Here is a 20,638-nt window from a genome sequence, read left to right as displayed (position 1 = left end):
TGCAGTTAATTTCTTGATTTAACTCCACAGCAAATTTGATGAAGCATAATTCAACTTTTTCTATTCTTATTTACAACAGTAACAGCTGCATCTGACATCTAACTATCCCAGCTGTAAGGTGGATGGATTTAAGTAAACTTCTGCACACAAAGAATTGCTTTTTAACGTGACACTTCAGATTGTCTCTAAAAACTACCAGTATTATGCAATTACCTCTTTGGCGCATACAAAAAGGGGCAAAAGTACTGCTCTCATGATGTATGAAAAAAAAAAAGTTTAAATTTTTAAAATATTTATTTGTACAGTGACAAAACAGCAAGAATTGCTGTTACATATTTTAGGATTTGACTTTTCAACACAAACCTGTTGATTTGAGCAAATACAGACCCAAAACTAACACAGCTCTAAAACTTACTTAAGGCCATGAATTACTACTTAATTTAAAGCTGATTCTTATGATAGCAGTTAAGTGTGACCTGATCTCTGGAAAGTAATCCAAAATTATTTTTTTAGTGCCACTGGAATGATGAATGGGCTGTTTTCACGATGGGATGCGACTAAGTGCTTGTGACACTTGGCGTCACCACAGACGCAGAAAAATCTGCAGGTTGAAGCTTTGCTGACCGTAGGACAGAGGAGATTAAAGGCTGAAGGAGCGGGGCGAGCAACGTCGGCATTAACATCACAGAGGAAGGTATTAGTACTCCCACCTGTTGCCTTCCTGCTCCACCTGTCACCTACAGTATATAGTTCATGTAGTAAGGCTTAAGGTGAATGAAGGGACAAACATGCTGCTAAGTTTTTTCTGATGTTCTGTGAAGTCAAATCTGTCAATTCACGATTAAATATATGTATCCATCTACATTTCAAATTAATTCTAAAACTGAAATCTATACACACTGCATTAGGTTACGTTTTAAGAAATACATAACTTTGTGAGCCTTTTGTGTCCATAGGTATTGCAACACAAGCATATGCACGAATGGCTGCCCTTTTGAATCAGATGCTAATACTGAAATACGTATTATACTACACCCTCTACCTGCAATAATCTCAATGGATGGATGCCTCTCATTTTAAATGTCCCATTAGGTTGAACAGTTTTACATATTAATATTGGCAATATTCCCACATGGGATTTAAAGCAAGAGAGGGAAGTCGCATCATGACCTGACTTGAGTTCCTCGACACAATGCTATTGTTGACAGATAAACGGGTGATTAGGTGCAGTTTAGTCACCCTTTACTCCAGCTGTCAGGCTTCTTGAGAGCAGAAGGTGTCAAATCCTCCGCCAACGTCAGGAAAGACAGCAGACATGTGGCTATCTTCGCCATCTGGAAATGGAAACACACAAGGTTTAGGTGTGAGGAAACACTGCTATTTATTCATCCTGAAGGAGTAAGATAAAGGCTCCTTGGCCTCACACTCACATTCTGAGACATTTGTCTTTCCCACCACTGGCCACTCTCTGTCCATCAGGACTCCAGTCCACAGCATAAACCTGCACAGACAGAAAGCGAGGTGATTCAGGAAAAACACAATCAACACAGACTATCAGGAAAATATGAATCCTATGATGCCTTTCTTTCCCTCACCTCGTCAGCATGACCAGGGAGGTCCATGTTAAGCTTTCCAGTCTTTACATCCCACACTTTAAGTGTGCTGTCACTGCTGCCACTGACAAGCAGTCTGCTATCTGCTGACCATGCCACTTGATACACAGACCCCACATGGCCACGCAGGGACATCAAGTATCTGTAGGCAAGTAGACAATCAGGGAGAGACGTTTTCACACAGTGAAGCTACACATCTCAGTCTTACAGCACCATCTCCTGGACAACAGCAGTATCACATGCAGATTCAGTTATGATCTCTGACCAGGCTCATTTCACGAAAAATCACTCAGTACTTCCAATCAGGCCCCTCAGAATCAGATTATTTTGTAAAATAGTTTTAATATATTTAAAATTATTCATAGAATGAAGGAAAAATTTTGCAAGGCCGATCCAACAGATTTTGAGGCAGTCGAGTGGGAATGTTTTACAGATTTGTTTGATTTTATATGAAATGACCCATCAATTAGAAATAAGTTGCATTGCTCTAAATCTGGGTTCACACTTCAGGAGTTTAAAAATCCTAACAGACTGTCAAATCAGATGCATCACACACACTGAAACATGTACACTCCTAAAAGATTTGCAAACACTGGCGCACCACACAACAGGATATTATTAAGATTATCATGGCAGAAGGAGCAATCAAAGTAGTGTGCCACCTCACATGATCTCATCAGAAAGAAGATGTAAACAACATGAAGACTGTAGGGCAACAGCTTGCTGTAATGTTAAAAATATTTTACAGTGATAAAAAAAAAAAAAAAAACAAGAGCAGAAGGAGAAAATGTTTTGGGAGATGCGGTCAACACAGCTTGCCGATTCTTCAGCAAGAACTGGAGGAGAGATTTTACCTATCAGTTTTAAAATCTGTAAAATCGGCGCTTCTTACTTTCCAGTGCGTCCATCCCAGATTTTAATGGACTTGTCGAATGAGGCAGAGGCAAGCAGCCTGGTGTCTGGGGAGAAGAGCACTTCATTGACTAGAGCGCTGTGTCCGGTCATCCTGGCTAAAGGCTTCTTCTCTTGTGCAGGATTCCACAGGAACAAGGTGAAATCATCTGAACCAGACACCAAGCGCTCTGGAGCAGAACCCTGAAACATAAAGACATGAGTAAGAGCGCTGAGACAGGCAGGTGTCAGAAGGAAATATATACTTTAATGCATTACTATAAGCAATACGTACTCTGACTTTATTGTATCTCTGCAAGGCTTTCTCCTTTAGTTCGTCCACTGAGAAAAAACAACAACACTTGTTAGATGAAGACATCCTCTTCCAAACATCTAAGTCAAAATCCCAAAAGAGCAGCAGGCCTTACATGATCCAGTGAGATCCTGGGGGTTGATTGTGGCAGTTGCAGGTTCAAAAGCTCCAGTACGCAGGACATAGTCTGTGCTGAGAGCCAGAGTGTTCACCCAGTGTGCATGGCCCTGCAGAGTCCTGCACTGGACCCCCTACATCAACAGACATAAACACATATTTTGTCTTTGATGAAGCAGTTGTGTCCTCCCTCTCTTTTAACACCATGTATCTCTGATGACAAACATTGCAGTGTCTGAGCTATATACACACAAACTTACATCTTTTGCTCTCCACACTTTGACTGTCCTGTCCTGGGAAGAAGTGTAAAGGAGTCCATCTCCTCCCCATTTCACACAGGTGACTGACTGAGTGTGTCCAGTTAGAATCTTCTCACAGCGTCCCAACACAGTATCCCAGACACGTATGGAGCCGTCCTTGGAGCTACTGGCCAGGTACCGACACTCTGGGTTACTGAAAGGAAAGGGGAAAATTAGACACAACAATCAGAGCACAATATTTAAGCTGGTCCCAATTTAAAAACCAGACAATGCATGTACACTATAGAAAGCTAATGGTATGCTCAGTTAAATCTCTCTTCCATTAGCTTTTGTAGCTCAGTGTGATTGTTACTATCATTTAGTTTTTCTTCAAACATATCCACTACAGCACATGAAAACTTTCGGGATTTCAGCAATTAAATAAAGTTTTATTTGTGGGCATGAAAAAGTGGATTAGTCTTTAAAACCATTTTGCTGTTTAAACGGTAACACTTGCATCCCATATGAGGTCTCTATTTTTGGACTAAGGTTATTTTGCAAGTCTGGATTTTTTGTTGTTCAATCAATGATCTAATTTCTAGAATAAAATTAAGAAGTTACAATTTTATTTAGACTCTCAATCAAAAACATTTTAGTGTACAGTCAGTGTAGGTCAATTATTGCTAAGTGTTCTGCAGGAAATGGTGTAAGTGCTACACTGACTTGACAGTGACTCCTTATTGGTCAATTCTCCCAGACAGGAGTGACAGTGAAGCAGTATTCTTAAACTACAGCAGCTTACAGAAATTCAGCCATTTTATAATTTCCTATTTTTCCAAGCATAGCATGACAAAATATCCTCTCTGAAAAGTCCTATAGGCGTTGTAATTTACTAATTTAGATGTAAAATGTTGTGTATGGAAAGGACTTTAGGTCAGCTGTTTATAAAAAGTGATGAACCAAGTGCTCACAGATGAAGAGGTTCCCAGCAGAGCCAAGTGATCCACTTTGTATGTCCAGTCAAAGTCTTCCCAATCTGTGAACCTGTCACTGGATCCCAAAGACAGATCTACAGAAAAACCAAAACAAAAAATAAATACTTCACATTCATGAAACACATCTTAAAAATTAAAGAGACGTGTATGTTTGAAGCACACCTGACTGTTCTTGCACCCTGAAGCCAGCTTCTTGCCATCAGGTGACCAGGCGATGCTCAGTACCCAGTGTGTATGTCCTTAGGTGAAGCAGAACACAGTTCAGTGGTGTCTAAAACCATCAATCAATCAATTGTATATTGATAAGAATCAGAACATGCTGTCTCATAGAAGAGATTGTATACCTCTGGCAGTATGGTGTGGTGTTTCAGTTGTCAAGTCCCAAAACCGTACCGTGGTGTCACCTGATCCGCTGGCCAGATATCTGAAACAAATAAGGACAAATGAATTAGAAGCTGTCTAAATCTTCCCAGTTTATAGTATCAGCTCCTCTACGTGTTGCTATATCATACAGATTGCTGAAATAAAGGCAATAAAAAGCTAACAGCTGTTACTTCTGTATCAGAGTTACTCACTTGCCAGTGGGGCTGAAGGCAGTGGAGATGACAGCTTCTGTGTGTCCCTGTAGTGTGCTGGTGCAACGGGACACAGCTCGAACCCTGAACACGGCCTGAGGCTGGTACACTACTGGCAGAACTTGTTCAGTCTCAACCTCCAGAGCCTTAACACATGACCCCAGACTGGACACCACCTCAGCCTCTCCACGCACAAAGAATGCCAGTGGCACCGGCTCATCCTACAGTGGACAACAGCAAAAGGAGGACAGTTACTAGACTTTAAGCTTCAGATTGGTGTAATGACTGTCTATGTCTAAGAAAGGTTGAAACAGAAACCAGTGTTTGGTCTGTGAGATGTAAGAGAAATAATACATTTTTGGAGGGATGTTTGAGTGCTTATTGATTCAAGATTAATGAAATCAGCATTTGGTGTCATTTATCACAATAAATTATCACAATGTGTTTAAAACTACTTCAAATGATATCTCTACAGTACTGTTCACTCTTAGAATGTTTGACACCATTAAAGTGTGATTACTACAGATGGATGTACAAATGTGACTGAGATGCCTCATATGAAGAAGAGTATAATCAAGTCATGACTTATTTGTGCTATACAATGGCAGGTTACCTTCTGCAGCAGTGCATTGCAGACGAGCTGTAGTTTGTCTGGAGTGATGTCTAGAGGCACGTCAAACGGTGAACCCAGAACCTCTCCATTCTCATCCTGAAATTGGATAAGCAGCCGCTCCACGTCCTCGGTTGTCATCTTCTGTTTGGTTTAGATCCAAACCAAACTATAACAGATCTTTACACAAACACAGGAAATTCAGTATTATAGTTACTTAATGCAAGACTATAAAGAAATTATTTCAGAAATGCCATAAAAGCAACAGGTAAAAATGGTTTCTCTTTTTTTTTTTTTTTTGGCAGATCTGCTGCAAAACAGTCCCGTCCTTTAAGACAGCAAACTGAAAAGCTACATTATATTAAAATGGTCGAAGCTCATAGATGCTGCCTCACTTAAAGCCTAAACCATGATGCTGTATTTGCTTAAACATTTTATTATTTCTTTGTAAAATGTTTGCTGTCCGTCCTTTTAAATGGATGTGGTTCCCCACCAGGTGCTGTCACTTCTCAGTTTAGCTATGAAGTCAACATTGCTGCTAGCTAACCTACAGACACTATCTCCATTGCCTTAACTAACCAGTTTTAACGTAAAATCTAACAGGGAACAACACGTGGTAGAGCAATGTTTAAAAGCAAAGTATATCACCTGAAACCAACTGTTTAGTGGGTTAGCAAGCCTATGCCAACCTAACCAATGCTAACCCTGCTAGCCTGCCGTTAGCTAGCAATTTAAGCATGAAAAACATTTTTAGCGCCGATTACATTACAGCAGAATACCCGCTACTCGTTCACACAACTTCTACCAGTTATATAAAACACTGAACTGACAAATAAATGTACTAAAACTTTACCTTTAGCCGGTAGCGAAGTGCTAAGGCTTTCCACGTGTGTAGCACCGAAGAGCCTTTCAAGGAAAGATAAACCTTCAAGCAGAAGTTGTCATGACAAGTGAGCGGACTCGTGCAATGAATTGTGGGAGACCCCTTTACACATCTCCACCAGTATTACATTTCTGTAAATTCGCTGCTCGATAGAATACGTGCTTTTGATAATAATAATAATAATAATAATAATAATAATAATAATAATAATAATAATAATAATAATAATAATAATAATAATAATAATAATAATCTTCATTTCAAAACTGACTAAATGAAGGATATATATATTTCTATCTCTAACAATTATTCCTATATAAAATCGAAATATTTAGGTTTTCCTGTTAACAATATTAGCTTTCTGGAGTTGGTCTTTGCTCTGGGTGTATCTCAACAGTTCTTAAAATGATCAACTCGAATTCAGTTTCAAGCTGAAAGAGAAAAACGTCAAAGGTGGTAGTCCTAAAGTATAATCTGTCATTCTCGTTGTACGTTTATACCTTTTATAAGAAATGAAATGACAGGTTTCTTTATGTTTGCACTGAAATACTGCACAGTAAAGCTGAACTTACATTACAGCGTTTTACCAGTTGTGTGATGTTTTCATATCATGCCTTCGGAGATGGAATGAAACCTTCAATGAGTTTAAGGGAAACGTCCTGCAGTACCGCTTTCAACCACATCATAGAGTCAATAGGCTGGTGGCGCTGTTTTGAAAATCAGGTTGACTATATTTGTAGGAAACTATTAACAGCCAAGTGATTAAAGCCTTCTAGGGGAGAAAAAGCAGGACTCTGCTAACTCTCAACCACAAGATACACATATAAAAATGCAACATGCAATAACTTGTTGAATTCTGTCAATTCTTTTAAGGATATGTTTTTCCGAAACACACCATCTCAATCAACTAAACTGGAAATGATAATCCAGACCATCATTCAGTCAGTGCCACATATCTACCAGGTATAGAGATAGTTAGGGTGTCCATGCTGACTTGTGACCTGCTCTTCCTGAAGGCCTTGGGCATGCTGGCAGACACTTTGAATGACAGGACCACACTGCTGGACACAAACATCCAGAGCATTATGAAGCAGATTGTCTGTGGAGTTGTGAACATTCAAGCATCTGGCTACAGCCCTGACTGACATGACAGCATCCAGCATGCCAGTTTCTGTTCTTGCCTTTCTCTTGCCATCTGTGACATCATGTCATTTGAGTAAAGTTGCATTTTAAGCTGACCTTTAATAAAAGTTACACTTAACAAAGATGCATTTTACAGACTGAAAGTTAGTGAATGACTTGTGGTAATTCAATATAGAAACAATTCTGCCATTTCTCAGGTTCAGCCTAGACACATCAGAAATCTACAGCAATGATGACACAAGAAGGGATGTAACTAGAATTTCTCTCACTCTTTTTTCCTCTCTTTACTTTGATTTATGCACTTACAAGACAGTGCTTGGTTATCTGTCACATTACTGCAGGTATCTTGGTGAGCATGTTGTCTAAAGTAGAGTAGAGACCATTTGGTAAATATTGTGTATTCCAATATGTAGTACAATATTACATGAACTTTTTTAGCCACACCGATAAAGGCTAATAATCTCTAAATATACTTACATTGCATGTAAGTAGTTTATTTTTCTACTGATGGTAAAATGAATAGCCTGAAAACCCTGCAGATTGTAAAGCAGTATGATAATGATGAATATTGTTTGTTGCTGGTAGATGGTTTTACACACTATAATGTCACTTCATACAAGTGATACACACAGCCAAGAACAAAAAGTAGCAATGCAAAGTCGCATTTTCTTAAACACGTTGTAGGCTTCCAAGTTATTGATTAATGTAAAACAATAATTTGGTAACACATAAGGACCTCTGCTGGTCGTTTTTGAGAACATGAATTAGGGAAAAACAAACAGGCACATATTAAGAACACAAATATCAGGCTTTTGTTTGGCTTTGACCACAATCATCTGTTTTTATTGGAAATGAAAAGACACCTTGTGTTGAGAAACTACAGTTTAGAACAAGATAGATACATAATTCAAATCCTTAAATCTATGAAAAATCACAATATAATCATTATTCTGTTCACTGCCTCAGTGTCCGTCATGATACACATTAGCCTTACAGTATTGCAAATACATTACACATAGTTCAGACAAAGCGCTATCTGACTCAAAACAAGTCCACATCAATATCCACATCTAATATTAAATGCTGGATGAGAAATCAATGTGCGTTCCTCTCACCTCTCAAAGATACTTGGGTTCAATAGTGGGTCAAATATCCCACAGAAATAATTTAAAAACTCAATTACCAGATGCATCTTTCTTCCTTAAGACAGCATTCATAAGATAAAACAACCTGCATCAATGGGAAATTTTCCTGTGTCCTATGATTGGCATATCAATTTATCATATCTCCTGCACTGACACTAATGCAGAGCAAACCAAAACATAGAAACGTATTAAAATATTATTTGACCAAGTTCTATAATGTATTGACCTGCAATGCATGTCCACTACTAAAAAAACAAAACTGCATTTTTTGTTTTCTAGCAGCTGTGTAGTTTGGCATATTCATTCATGTATTGTTTGTTTTTTGTTTTTTTTTGCTCTAATAGAATAAAAGGGCCTGTAGACAGGCAGGCAGGCAGGCCACTCATTAGAGTGATTTATTTTTATAAGTGAATCTGAACCCCAAAGGCAAACTAAGAAACAACAAAGTGAAGTTCCAAGTCCATGTGTTGGGCACAGAGTGGTGGCCATTATTTAGTAATTGAGTCATCTTATCATGTAGATGATGGAGTTAATCTTGGGGCATTTTAAAGTCTGAAACAAATTGCAAAAGAGAGGAATGAAATGGGGTACTGAAGTGAATTTGCTCTTATTTGTTGAAGCCATTGATATCCTCAGGAACAAGGCCTTCCATGACAGCACGTTTTGACTCCAGGATCTGCAAACAAAGCAAAGATTTAATGGAAAAGACAGCACATGCACATTTCATACTGCAACTATGTACTCCTGGATTATTTTAAATGAGTAGAATTTATCCCTGAGCTATGAACCAATAAATCCAGTCTTTACAAAATTTTGTTTTTATAGACATGGTTGGAAATGTGTAAATAACTTAAACATTTATTACTGCAGCAACTTATTTTATCGGGCCATGTCCTACAATCTATTAAATAAACATTTTGCAAAATTTAAAAATATATATTTGTCATTTTGTATATGAAGTCTTCCTCCTTACTCCTGTATTTGTCACGGTGTAATTGTTCCCGCAACTTCTCTCAGACTGTATGAAAACCTTGCATATGCTGCAAAGAATATTTTTATGTTGCAAATAGATGCAAACCTCCCACTAAAGCAAGCCAGCATACAATAATCATGAAGTGTTTTCTTTTTGAATACTTGACCTGTCTGTTTCACTTTCCAGTTCATAAAGATATGGCTTCTATACATACTTTTTTATTTATTTATTTATTTATTTATTTATTTTTACAAATTTCAAGTATTCTTCATGAGTAATTATGGATTTTCCCTCTGCAGTTTGCTTGGATTTTGTCATGCACTCATGCTGAACCTATGCATTGCATTGTGTCCATGCGTTTTATTTGTAAATTTCTAAACTGGTGAACGTTATGAACAATAGTGAGCAGTGATCCAACATTTATGAACTTTATATCCAGTATAGTAGTACCTAACAATAGGTTATGTTGTGTGGTCTTCAAACTTTCATTGTTTTACTGGTTTATTTCCTGAAAGTCACTCCTATAATCAGTGCTTTGAGCTTTTTAGCATTGTAGATTTCAGGGTTACTTAAACTCTGTCTTCTATTTCTGGCAATATCTACAACAGTGGATGTTAACGGGAACAGACTGGAGTGCCTTAGGGCATAAATGACACAATTCTCTTCCAAGTAAACAAAAGATAATAAGATGATGACATATAATAATGGATAACTATTTATGTTTTAGTGCTATACTTACCTGGAAGCTAGCACTGAGGCCAATGATGCTTTGCATGTTTGTACTGTAGTAACCCAAAACATATTGTCCACCTAGCAGAGGAATCTCATCCTTCTCCACAGATCTCTGCAACCAAAACACACATACATACATACATGTAAATGAAGCATGCATTCAGAATTGGTGAAAACATTACAGTAAAGCTTCACTTGCACTTCACCTGTATGACTTCGTTTATCTCTGGCAGGTCGTCTTCTCTGACCCAAACAAAGGTTTCATAGTCAGCCGCACTTTTAAATCCCACCTACAGATCAACAATCCCATCAGTTCAAGTCCATCTAGTATTATGCTGTTTCACCTATTGTATTTTTTACCCTACATCTGTCCCAGTACCTTGTAAAGGCCGATCCAGTCCCATGTGGAGGACATGAAGTCTTCTTGGATGGTGTAGGTCAGAAGTGCATCTTGGTCGGCGCTCCACACACCCACAGGAGATACGTGCACCAGTGGTGTGTCAAAACATTTCCTCAGCTGCAGGAAGGACAAGGAGAAAGAGAAGGAATTTAAAGCTGATTTAGCGGTTGTATCAGTAGGGAAACAGCAGATTTATGAGTCCTACAGTGCGTCTGTTCTCACATCCAGACTGAAGGTTGCAATGACAGGCTTGTGGTCACTGACTCCATAGCTCATATCAGAGGTGTACTTGTCCTGGGTGACCAGGATTGGAAACTCATCTTGTCCATCAACTGTGGAAGTTGATGCCTTCTCCTCCTCATCATCCTCTGATGGCAGAGTTTTGGGTTTGATGCGCCAGAGGATGCGATCTGTCCAGGCTGGCTTCCTCTTCTTGCCACTGAGGAAAGCAAAAGCAAGGATTGATAACACAATTTATATTTGAGGGTGCATACATTTTTTTTAATCTGTTTCTTACCTGATATGCCACATTTTCAATAATGTCACAGTGCTTACAATTCTTATATGAAAGTATTGGAAACAAGTGCAGTTAAAGAACACAAACTTGACACACACACATGCAGTGCAGTGCTGTACCTACAGTGCAGCATGCAGCAAGTGATGGATGCTACGAGTGTACAATACCACGTGACACGGTATTACAGCTTATGTGTACTAATTCACTATGAAAAGCAACAGATGCATTATGCAGGAACAAACAGTTGAGTGCTCAGTGCAGGAGGAGGCGTAATGAATTTGCAGATCATGTCCGCAATTATTATGTTTACTAAACCTGTTAGTGTCCATTTATATCAGTGTCTCCATATACATTGTAATTGTAGGTTATGTAAATACATGAGTAGGTGTGATGTAAATAATCCTCAAAGTGCAGATTCTATAATCTAGGACCCTCTCTGACTTTTATGGGGCGTATCTATAGAGACACCCACCTTGGTGGGTCTAGCTCCCTGTACCAGGCCCCAAACCAGACAGAGAGCAGCCCCCAGGTGAGTGAGGTGAGGAGGAAGAGGAGGGTGGTGCTGCAACGCTGCAGGGGTCTGGGTCTGTACATGGTTAGGGGCAGTGCCACAGTGCTCTTTCTGAGAGAGACACATACATGCTGCTAGTGTCAGGAATGGATATGACTCAAAGAAAGAGGTTCTCCCAACTTCATCTAAACATCAGGGTTTACAGTGTACTTGCAAAAGTATTCATACCCCTTCAACTTTTCCACATTTTGTCACGTTACAAGCACAAACCTAAACACATTTCAGATTTTTATTTGTAAAAAGTCTTGAACACCAGTTATCATTTTCCTTCCAATTCACAATTATATGCCACTTTGTATTGGTCGATCACATAAAATCCCAATAAAATACATTTAAGTCTGTGCTTGTAATGTGACAAAATGCAGAAAAGTTCGAGGGTTATGAATAATTTTGCAAGGCATTGTACATCTTAGGCTGCTGTGCTATGGGTTTCTGTTTAGTGGCTCACTATGCTTCAACTAAAGATGTGATTGCAGAAGTGCTGGGACAAAAGACTCACAGTGCAGTGACTGAGGAATAAGTGAGTATGGGGCATGCAACACAAAAAAAAAATCTAATGTCTTACTTAAAACCCAACCATGACTTTGGAGCCCTGTGTAAAATTCAAATGGAAACAAGAGATGAAAAAATAAAGTTTGCACAGTATGTGTGTGTGTGTGTGTATTTGTACAGAAACATATGTTACCTGGTGTCATAGGTGTCAGAGTTACGGTCAAACTTGTAGGTGGGTTTAAAATCTAACGGTCCTTCCTCAAATTCCTGCAGGAACGGTTCCTTCTTTTTCATCATGATGAGCTGCAGGAACACAACACGCATTGAGAAGAGTGCGTTATTGTGTGTATGCATGTGTGCATGTGCTCACTCTGTGGCACAATACCTGGTCTTTGTTCCACAGCAAATTAAGGCGTCCGCTGTTGATGGACGAGCGGAGAAAGTGCAAGCCATGGTCTGCGATACGGAAGTTCAGATCACCAAACCAGAACACCACCCTGTGAGACAGTAATCGACTGTCATTTTACCTGCACAGCAACCCACAGTGCATAAATTTACAGTGTTTGTGTGTCTCTGTGTGGGTGCACAGACTTGTGGTCCCGGATTTGTGGGGTGTCATAGAGGTCAAAGTCTTGCGCCTCCAGGATGTACTCAAACTCATCAACACGCTGCAGAGAGTAGTTCATGTGAGCTGCTAGGTGGCAGTTGAGGAAGCACACCATGTGACCATAGAAGGAGAAACGCACCGACACTCCTCCTTTGTTACCCTGAAATGGACACACAAGAGGGGAAGAAAAGAGTCTGTAAGAAAGATTTTAATATAATCTTTCAAGAAAAATGAATACAAGCCATTGTAAGTAAAAATATTGATTCATTTTACTGTGTTTTTACAATATTTTCCAATATAATATATTGAATTGCGATTTAAAACATGCTTACTTTTTATTCCTACTTTTTAAACATGAATATAAAATTTTTGGTGTATTTTTGTTTTCCCCTGTGTTCTGGCACCATTTTTATTGTTCTTTGTTTGTGATTGCATACTGTTTAAACTGTTGCACATTCCACTAAACAAGCACAATAAGCCTTTCATAATGTGTCTGAACCCTGCAACGTTTGGTGCCAATGGGATTCCTGGTGTGCAGAGTTTGATAGTGCTGTTGCCTACAAGGTTCACAGCTAACTAGCGCTCCATTTCTAACTTCATACCCAGTAGCCAAAGATGCCAGTGCGAGTGTAAGTGGTCTGGATGTTTCTGATGAAGGGGAGATGAATTTGTTTGGCAAAAACCAGCAGCAGCAAACCCTGCATCCTCACTGATGTGACCTAGACACAGACGGAGACAGACGGCGAGAGATTCATTAGTCAGCCTAGCATTGTAGCCATTCAGTGGTTTTGTGCTTTTATTTTGAAAAAAAATCTTTTCTTCTGCTAAAAAAATCTACTTAATTGAATTTCAAATCCCAAAAAATGTAATTTAACTTTTATTGTGATGTTGTATAATATAATGTAGTACATATTTACATATGAAAGACAAATATGCTGCATTAAAGATACAACCACATCAAATGAAATCTCAAATTTGATGTAAGCGGTGTTAAAATATGTTTAATTCATACAAACACAATAATTCATACACTTCCATAGATACTGTTCCACACTAGTATTCTGTCCTCTCTCACCTTCACAAATCCTCTGGGTGCCAATGTGTCCATAAAGACGTGGCTCCAGGAGTCCTCTGCTATCAGGTCTGAGATGAACCTGATTGGGGTGGCATTTACCTCCTGCAGACTGATACACACCAACACAAACTAAGGATAAAATCGTTACACAATGGCATATTTGATCTTGTTAGTTTGGTCTTCTGTAACATCTTTTCCTTCTTTTTTTGCCCCTGCAGCACCTACATTAAATACTTGCTTATTTATTAATCACTTTCTTGGCCTACTCACCCAATCACATAGAGGTCTGTGGGGGGCTGGACATCTAGTTGCAGCAAAGAGGTGACGTCTTCTGGAGGCTCTGCTGTGGCCACATTCCAGGTCACCATGTGCAGCCTGTCAGAGTGTTTGGTAATCATCAAAGTTGACCAAAGCGATGTAAAAAGCAGAAATACTGATAAATATCAGATATAATGCTACACTGTGCATGTTATTAATACAAATGTTTCAGTAAAATTTTCTATGGGAAACAAACAACTTTGGAGTGCAAATATCTATAAATATCCACTTTATTTTCTACTACTGTCTCATTTCAACATGCAGCTTAGAATACAACATTCTACAGTTCAATTAATAAGAAATTGAAAAAACAGGTTACTTGGAAACTACATAAAAAACTGCAAATCTAGAAATTTCAATTTAAGAGTCAATCAGCTAACATTAGAGCTTCTACTTCATGATAGAGCCCCTTTCTCTAGGGTGATGAAACAAGGTAAGTATAAGATGTCCCTGTTTCTTCCTGAGAACTCAAACACCTGCACGTGTATCTGTGTGAACCTGTGTACGAATGAGTTAACATTTGCCCCCGTCAACCTGAATGCATCTGTGGGAATAAAGCGGCCGCAGAGCTGAAAAGCTTCGTCCAGCGTGCGGGACACTTCTTCACTGGCTTCATCGTCAGAGCTCATGTCCTCTACGCAGGTGAGCAGCTGGGACAACCGCTGGCGGAGAAGCATCTTCGTCCTTGAGCCCTGAGACGCTGAGCTGCTCATGCTGTCTGAGCGCACACGGGGGCTGTCTGTCAAAGGGTCCATCTTTGAAGGTGAGATTTTTTTACAAAAAGGTCGGAGAACGTCCTCACCTGTATGTCCTAAAGGCCCGAATAGTCAGAAAACAACTTAAATCAAAAATAAACATGCAGTCCTGTAAGAGCAAGCAAGCAGAATCCAGTGAAATAAATGCCTTTGGTTTGATTTCTCCTCAGATTTTGGTTTTTGGTTCAGCTGGTTGCAGCCATTAGATGAGAAAGGCCTTCACTCTGCCCAGGCTGCTGGAAGTAATATGAAGTGATTCCTTGTTAGACGAATCTTTCCGCATGTGCTTCACGCAGCTTCTGGTTAAGGTCCTCCAAACTCAAAAGCCCAGGGTGAAGTGTGCCGGTGCAGCCCTTTCTCCGGTCGAGTCCTGTGCGGTCATACGCGACTGGCACAGCAGTGGGGTCGACTCAGGAATGCAGGCGAGAGTGAGTGAGATTTGGAGTTTAATCGCAGGCAGGAGGCAGGCATGTGAAAGTGTGTGGGTCTTTCTGTGAGTGTATGTAGTCGCTGAGGAGTGGAAGAGGTGGACTGGAGGCTGATCCTCCATCATTGCCAGTATTGTTGCAAGACTTGGGTAACCCTTCAGATCCCTAAGAGGTTTATCACCAGTGTTCTCTCTATCTGTGCACAGAACAATGCGTGTAACCCCACAGCTACACACATGCATTAGTGAAGGGACAACAGCGCACAATAGCATTAGCTTCTTTTGGCCTAAATCCAGGCTCTTCTCATATGGGTGAAAGGTTATCTTTGTAAACCCAGAGAGAGGTGGTGGGGGCGTTAAATGCAGTTTTAGAAGCTGTGGCAAATGCATTTATAGGATTTATTTTCACCAGGACAAACCTTAAATAATTCTTATGAGGAAGTGCTACAGCACAGTTAATAGTGGACAAATTACATAATAGATTTGGAACCTCATTACATGAAGCAATCAACAAGCAGAGCCTCATACGTCACCGGTTTAAAGATTTCAAAACAATAAATGCGGAGGGAGGATATTTACAGGTTTAGAAATGTCAGAATTAAGTACCCAGCATTAGAAAAATCTGTCTTTTTGGAAAAAATAACAGAGATTAGAAGTAGAAGTCTTGAAACTGGCTTCTACAATTTAGATATCCTGAACTACAATATGTACATTACAGCAAAAAGTATACCATAGCTGTAAAGACTGATTAAAACTCGTGTTGCACACATTGTTTTTTAAAGAAGTGCGTATATGTGTGGGCAAAGAAATGCAAAACAATGGACATTAATTACATTGCATTATATTTAATGAATGATAGTGACTTTGAAAACATCCCTTCAATCATATGAATAAATAACAAATTTATTTTAAAAATCCAAGTTGAGTTGCTCAAGACTTTAATTAAAAAATCATGAAAGTCCAAAATGGTCTAATATTTGCATAACTCTGGTGGATACTATGAAGGAAAAGAGACAGGAATAGAAAATACATGTATAAATGATAATGCTAATCATTGGTGTCCCACTTCTCCCTGCCACTTGTTGTAACTGTCACATGCACAGACTTAGGGGTACATTCTTTAGCAAGAATAGGTGTTAAGTGGATAACTAAGGAGTTCATTGGTGAGAAATAATGAGTAGGAGGCTATTTAATTTCATCAGAGCCATGCAACGACTCAGAACCAGCAGCCACAAGCTACTTACGAAGATTAGGCAATCCAACTCTGTTATACCTTCTTTTTTTGGACTTTTGTTCTTGCACTTTGTGCTTTTTTTGCACAATTACTTTCATCACTCTCTTTGTTGCTTCCTGCTCCTTATTCATGCATTAGAAGACAAAGAAGAAGAAGAAGATGACTGTATGAATACTGCTGCTCTTACCTGCACTTGTCTCTCCCACCACTGCGAAATCTTCCAGTGCTCATTGTCTCCCCTGTGGGATACACACACACATATGCTTGAACAAACTGTACACAAAGAGGGAACACACACACACACGGAGCACAAATGCTTGACCTTATTCCAGCCACTTTACCGGGAGCATACACCCACCATAGCCCAGCAAAAATATACAAAATAGACAAAGCCAGACCTGACAGGGATGCCTGAAAGTCATTTCTGAAATGGCTCTAATCACGTCTAATCACAGTTAGCTTCAGCCATGTTAAAGTGACAGTGCCCTGAAGATCACATGTTTAGTAAAACTTGACCAAAACCTTACTGGTGGATAATGGCTGTTTCATTGTTCATATTGCCAAATTGAACGTGTAGTGGAATTATTTGGTAAAAAAACACAAAAATATTACCGTCAGTGAGCTAATGCATGATTACAGCTAGTGGCAAAATTATGAGGATGCTACAGCATCCACCATTTCAGACTAGAGACACACCTTTCTTGTCATTTGTGAGGACACTGAGTTCACTTAAACCTACATCTTTTCTTTGGCCACTTGGGGGCAGCACTACAAGTTAAAAGTAAGTTTCTAATTGGTAACAGCTTGTTAATGACCCCTAGTGGAGACTGAGCTAGGCTAAGGGGGTCAACCAGGTTGTTTTAGGGTGGATACCGATGACGATTATTAGTGATCAAGGGGACAGCTAATGGTATGTAGAGTAGATACATATACGGAATATTTCCATTTAAAAATGTGCCAAACACAAACTCAAACAAAAATCTTTGTTAAAATATCTTTGATAAATTTGCTTATGTTTTTCATGTTTAATCAAAAGAGGCTTTTCAACATTTATCCTGAAGTGTTAATGGGCTATTACTTGTGATGTGTAACCAATCACTTAGTGCAGTGGGCGGGACATTGGTCAAGACAAGGGGCTGACTACAGGTAGAGAGAGCTGGCTGCATCAGAGACAAAGTCTTTTAAATGTAGTTTTTTGGGGGGGATTTCTTGAAAAAAATCCAATAATAGGAAAATACTGAAAAGTGAATCCGATACTCAGGCTGATAATTGGTTGACCCATAATTTTTAATCTAGCCACCTACTGTAACAAATACAAGTTCAGGTTTTGTCTGTTACAATTTAGCTCTTTTTTATTTGATCTACATTACCTCCTAATGTATCTCCTAAATTAGTCTCTAAATTCACCACCTATTTGGTGGTGGGTGCAGAATGTACAGTGGGTGTATCAGATCTTTTTTCAGTTTTATTGCTGAAAATGAAAACTAGTTTGATGAGAGTAATGAACCAAAACAGTATTTGTGGCTGAAAAACTAAAAGCACTAGCTGCTAAAATGTGTCATAGAATTGAATATGACTGCAAAGTGAACTTAAAATTCTCTCTGTGTGTACTTAACTACGAAACTCTTTTTGCATTACACACAGCCAACCAATCCATTAGAAATAAATCTTTCGACTAGTACAGCTTGAACCATAACTGCTTTGTCCAAAAGAAACAACACACCCAATCTTAATAGCGCTGAAAAGTGCTAATGCTGAAAGTCTTAGCCTGAAAATAAATGTTTGATGATAAATATTGGCTTCTTTGGTTGTGGCCTTTGAGAACTGTTTTGTCTCCAAGCAGCCAGAAAACAACAACGTTTAACACCGACACTATTACTTAAATCTCCTCAAGCAAAATACAATAATTGACAGTAAATTAAGCACTTGTGCGAGATAGTTTTGTCTGTATACAAACACATAAATCGCTCTATCAAGTTCAGAAAAGCTTTCTGACTCCAAAATGTTGTGCATTTGATTCAAAATTTTGTAATACAATGTTTTCTTTGCCTCTTGAAGCAGTTAAAGGGAAAAAAACAGTACCTTTGTCTGTGTTTCTTTCTTGTGGTGTCTGGAAAAAGCTGCAGACTCCGTGCGCACAGATGACAAAATTCTCCAAAGGGGAGTCAAGAGACTGGATGTGTTTTCCTGCAGCGAGTCCCGTTGTTTGAGCGTTTTATTCTCTTTTTGGTTCAGCTGCTCCCCTTCTTGGTGCAAGGTCCTTCGCTCAACAAGCCACGCTGGACTTAAAGCATAACATCGGATCAAGCTCTTATCCCAGGTTGGTTAACAACCAGGAGAGAAAGTGTTCATGAATGAACACGTCTGTTTGTTGCATGTCAGCATGACGCATGGTATTTGTTACATTAAAGGCCTCATTGTATGCACATAAATAATCCTTCACTTTCTTAACAGTATGGAATGTATAAGGTGCTCTGCTTTATTGTGTGCTATATCAACGTAAAGACAAACAGATCAGTCATTTCTCCTAAAGAGCAACGACTCTGGCCATTGGTGTGTTATTTTTGTCACATTGTAGGCTCTGAATGTAATTGGGTGATTTTTGGCAATTGAAAGTAGATCCTGACTAATACTGGACTTTAGGAAATAAAATAATTCTAATATATTTATATATACATATATATATATATATATATATATATATATATATTATATATATATATATATATATATATATATATATATATACAGGAAGACAGTATTTTTAAGTTGCATTAAAAAGGGAAATGATTGAAATGAAAATGCATGTAGTTTCTAGCAATATGGTTCACAGATTAGTTAGCAACTTCCTGTAAAGACACCACTTTACTCCACACCAGCATCTGCTACATGTACTGCAAACAGTGCTGAGAATATTGTAAACTACTGAGTTGGAGCTGCTCTGCTGGACAAATATGTAATGACACAATTTCAAAATTATCCCAAGCATGTTTTTTGAATCTATCTGTCAGCTGTAATTGTAACCATAAGATATCTGTTGTCTGCAATGAAAATATTTTAGCATTAAACAGCAATTAGTTCAGTTTGGCTCAAACATTTGCAAAGATCACGGTCAGCGTTTTGCATACAGGCCTCCACAATTTTATGGGTTCCCTTATTTATAAAAGAAATAGCTTGACAAGTGGTGACATTTTGAAATAGGAGTATTTGCTTCCTCACTGAGAGTTAGATAAGAAGCGGAATAAAGAAAAAGCCAAAGTGGAAAGCTAGTTAGAATAGCCTAGCTCAGCTTTCTGTAAAGGGGGAAGCGGTCCAAGTTTGGACCTTTTAAAGATAAGAAATATTTCTATCCACATATTTTAAATTCAAATAAAAAATGTAATGATTATTTAATCCATTAAATCACATACAAAGAATGTAAGTGGCCTGGCAAAGACAACATAACTTACCAATTTTATACCTATACATCAACAAAGAATATAATTGAGCTTCAGAGGTGCTTTAAAGTAGCTTTTTTTACAGTAACAAGGACACAAGTGGGATCAGTCATTTCAGTTTATTTCCCATGTCAAATGTCTAATTACTCATTTGAACTATTCTAAAAAAAACTAAGAACTAAAAAAACTAAAGAGAAAAACAATTAGCCTCCTTTTATTAATTAAAGAAAAATAGGTTGCAGTCCTTCATTGTTGTATTCTATTAAAATCCATAACTGTATCTTGACTTAGTTACAATAACTATGAATTTTCTGAACTCTGAAGTGTTTTTTTAATTTAAATTTTGGTTTAAACTGTTACAAAAATAAAAACATTTGTAAGAAGTCACTAAAAATCACTTCTCAAAAGCAGGATTTACACTATTTGTGACTGAATCCTGTAAGGTTATCACAACTATTTCTATCAGTTTTTACTCACAAGACAAAAAAACGTACTAGCTCATAGAGGTTTACAATTCTAAACATTTCCTCCCAAACACCCACACACTGAGCAGAGTCTCATCAACATCTCCCAAAA

At 38.6% G+C, this 20,638-nt stretch overlaps 2 protein-coding genes across 4 annotated transcripts; both read right to left on the bottom strand.

Annotated features, from left to right (window-relative positions):
• Nucleotides 1-275: 275 nt before the first annotated feature.
• On the bottom strand, nt 276-6,344 carry nle1 (notchless homolog 1 (Drosophila)). The gene is made up of 13 exons (XM_023291450.3): nt 6,207-6,344; nt 5,357-5,533; nt 4,744-4,964; nt 4,513-4,592; nt 4,331-4,407; nt 4,145-4,242; nt 3,195-3,387; nt 2,933-3,068; nt 2,800-2,846; nt 2,506-2,708; nt 1,596-1,755; nt 1,431-1,501; nt 276-1,334 (listed from the first exon to the last, which is right to left on the bottom strand). Exons 2-13 carry the CDS (start codon nt 5,492-5,494, stop codon nt 1,322-1,324), a joined length of 1,437 nt encoding a protein of 478 aa, XP_023147218.1. The 5' UTR covers nt 5,495-5,533; nt 6,207-6,344; the 3' UTR covers nt 276-1,321.
• Nucleotides 6,345-8,189: 1,845 nt separating this feature from the next.
• Nucleotides 8,190-18,899, bottom strand: inpp5kb (inositol polyphosphate-5-phosphatase Kb). Of its 3 annotated transcripts, XM_035957767.2 has the most exons (14): nt 18,708-18,899; nt 16,813-16,864; nt 14,162-14,266; nt 13,892-14,000; nt 13,419-13,535; nt 12,801-12,976; nt 12,595-12,706; nt 12,403-12,512; nt 12,283-12,309; nt 10,852-11,068; nt 10,609-10,746; nt 10,436-10,519; nt 10,237-10,341; nt 8,190-9,200 (listed from the first exon to the last, which is right to left on the bottom strand). In XM_035957767.2, exons 2-14 carry the CDS (start codon nt 16,854-16,856, stop codon nt 9,132-9,134), a joined length of 1,413 nt encoding a protein of 470 aa, XP_035813660.1. In that variant the 5' UTR covers nt 16,857-16,864; nt 18,708-18,899; the 3' UTR covers nt 8,190-9,131. The 3 variants fall into 3 exon arrangements, with proteins under 3 accessions (XP_035813660.1, XP_035813659.1, XP_023147225.2); XM_035957766.2 differs by lacking the exons at nt 16,813-16,864; nt 18,708-18,899 and adding an exon at nt 14,744-15,523; XM_023291457.3 differs by lacking the exons at nt 12,283-12,309; nt 16,813-16,864; nt 18,708-18,899 and adding an exon at nt 14,744-15,506.
• Between the last annotated feature and the right edge of the window lie 1,739 nt (nt 18,900-20,638).

This window comes from Amphiprion ocellaris, chromosome 14 (genome assembly GCF_022539595.1).
Source record: "Amphiprion ocellaris isolate individual 3 ecotype Okinawa chromosome 14, ASM2253959v1, whole genome shotgun sequence".
NCBI lineage: Eukaryota > Metazoa > Chordata > Actinopteri > Pomacentridae > Amphiprion > Amphiprion ocellaris.
Note: the sequence above shows the minus strand (reverse complement) of the source record. Positions and strands in the feature narration are given on the sequence as shown.

Bases quoted from the DNA above. Each gene is read 5' to 3' on its own strand.
- nle1 (XM_023291450.3), bottom strand. From the start codon at position 5,494: ATGACAACCGAGGACGTGGAGCGGCTGCTTATCCAATTTCAGGATGAG. The intron at 4,243-4,330 runs GTGTGCTTCAAA...GTTTTTCTGTAG, and splicing joins CAGGGTGCAAGAACAGTCAG to ATCTGTCTTTGGGATCCAGT. The intron at 2,709-2,799 runs GTACGTATTGCT...TTTATGTTTCAG, and splicing joins AGAGATACAATAAAGTCAGA to GGTTCTGCTCCAGAGCGCTT.
- inpp5kb (XM_035957766.2), bottom strand. From the start codon at position 14,964: ATGGACCCTTTGACAGACAGCCCCCGTGTGCGCTCAGACAGCATGAGC. The intron at 12,707-12,800 runs GTCTGTGCACCC...ACTGTCTCACAG, and splicing joins CCACAAATCCGGGACCACAA to GGTGGTGTTCTGGTTTGGTG. The intron at 10,342-10,435 runs GTGAAGTGCAAG...TTTTGGTTGCAG, and splicing joins AGATAAACGAAGTCATACAG to AGATCTGTGGAGAAGGATGA.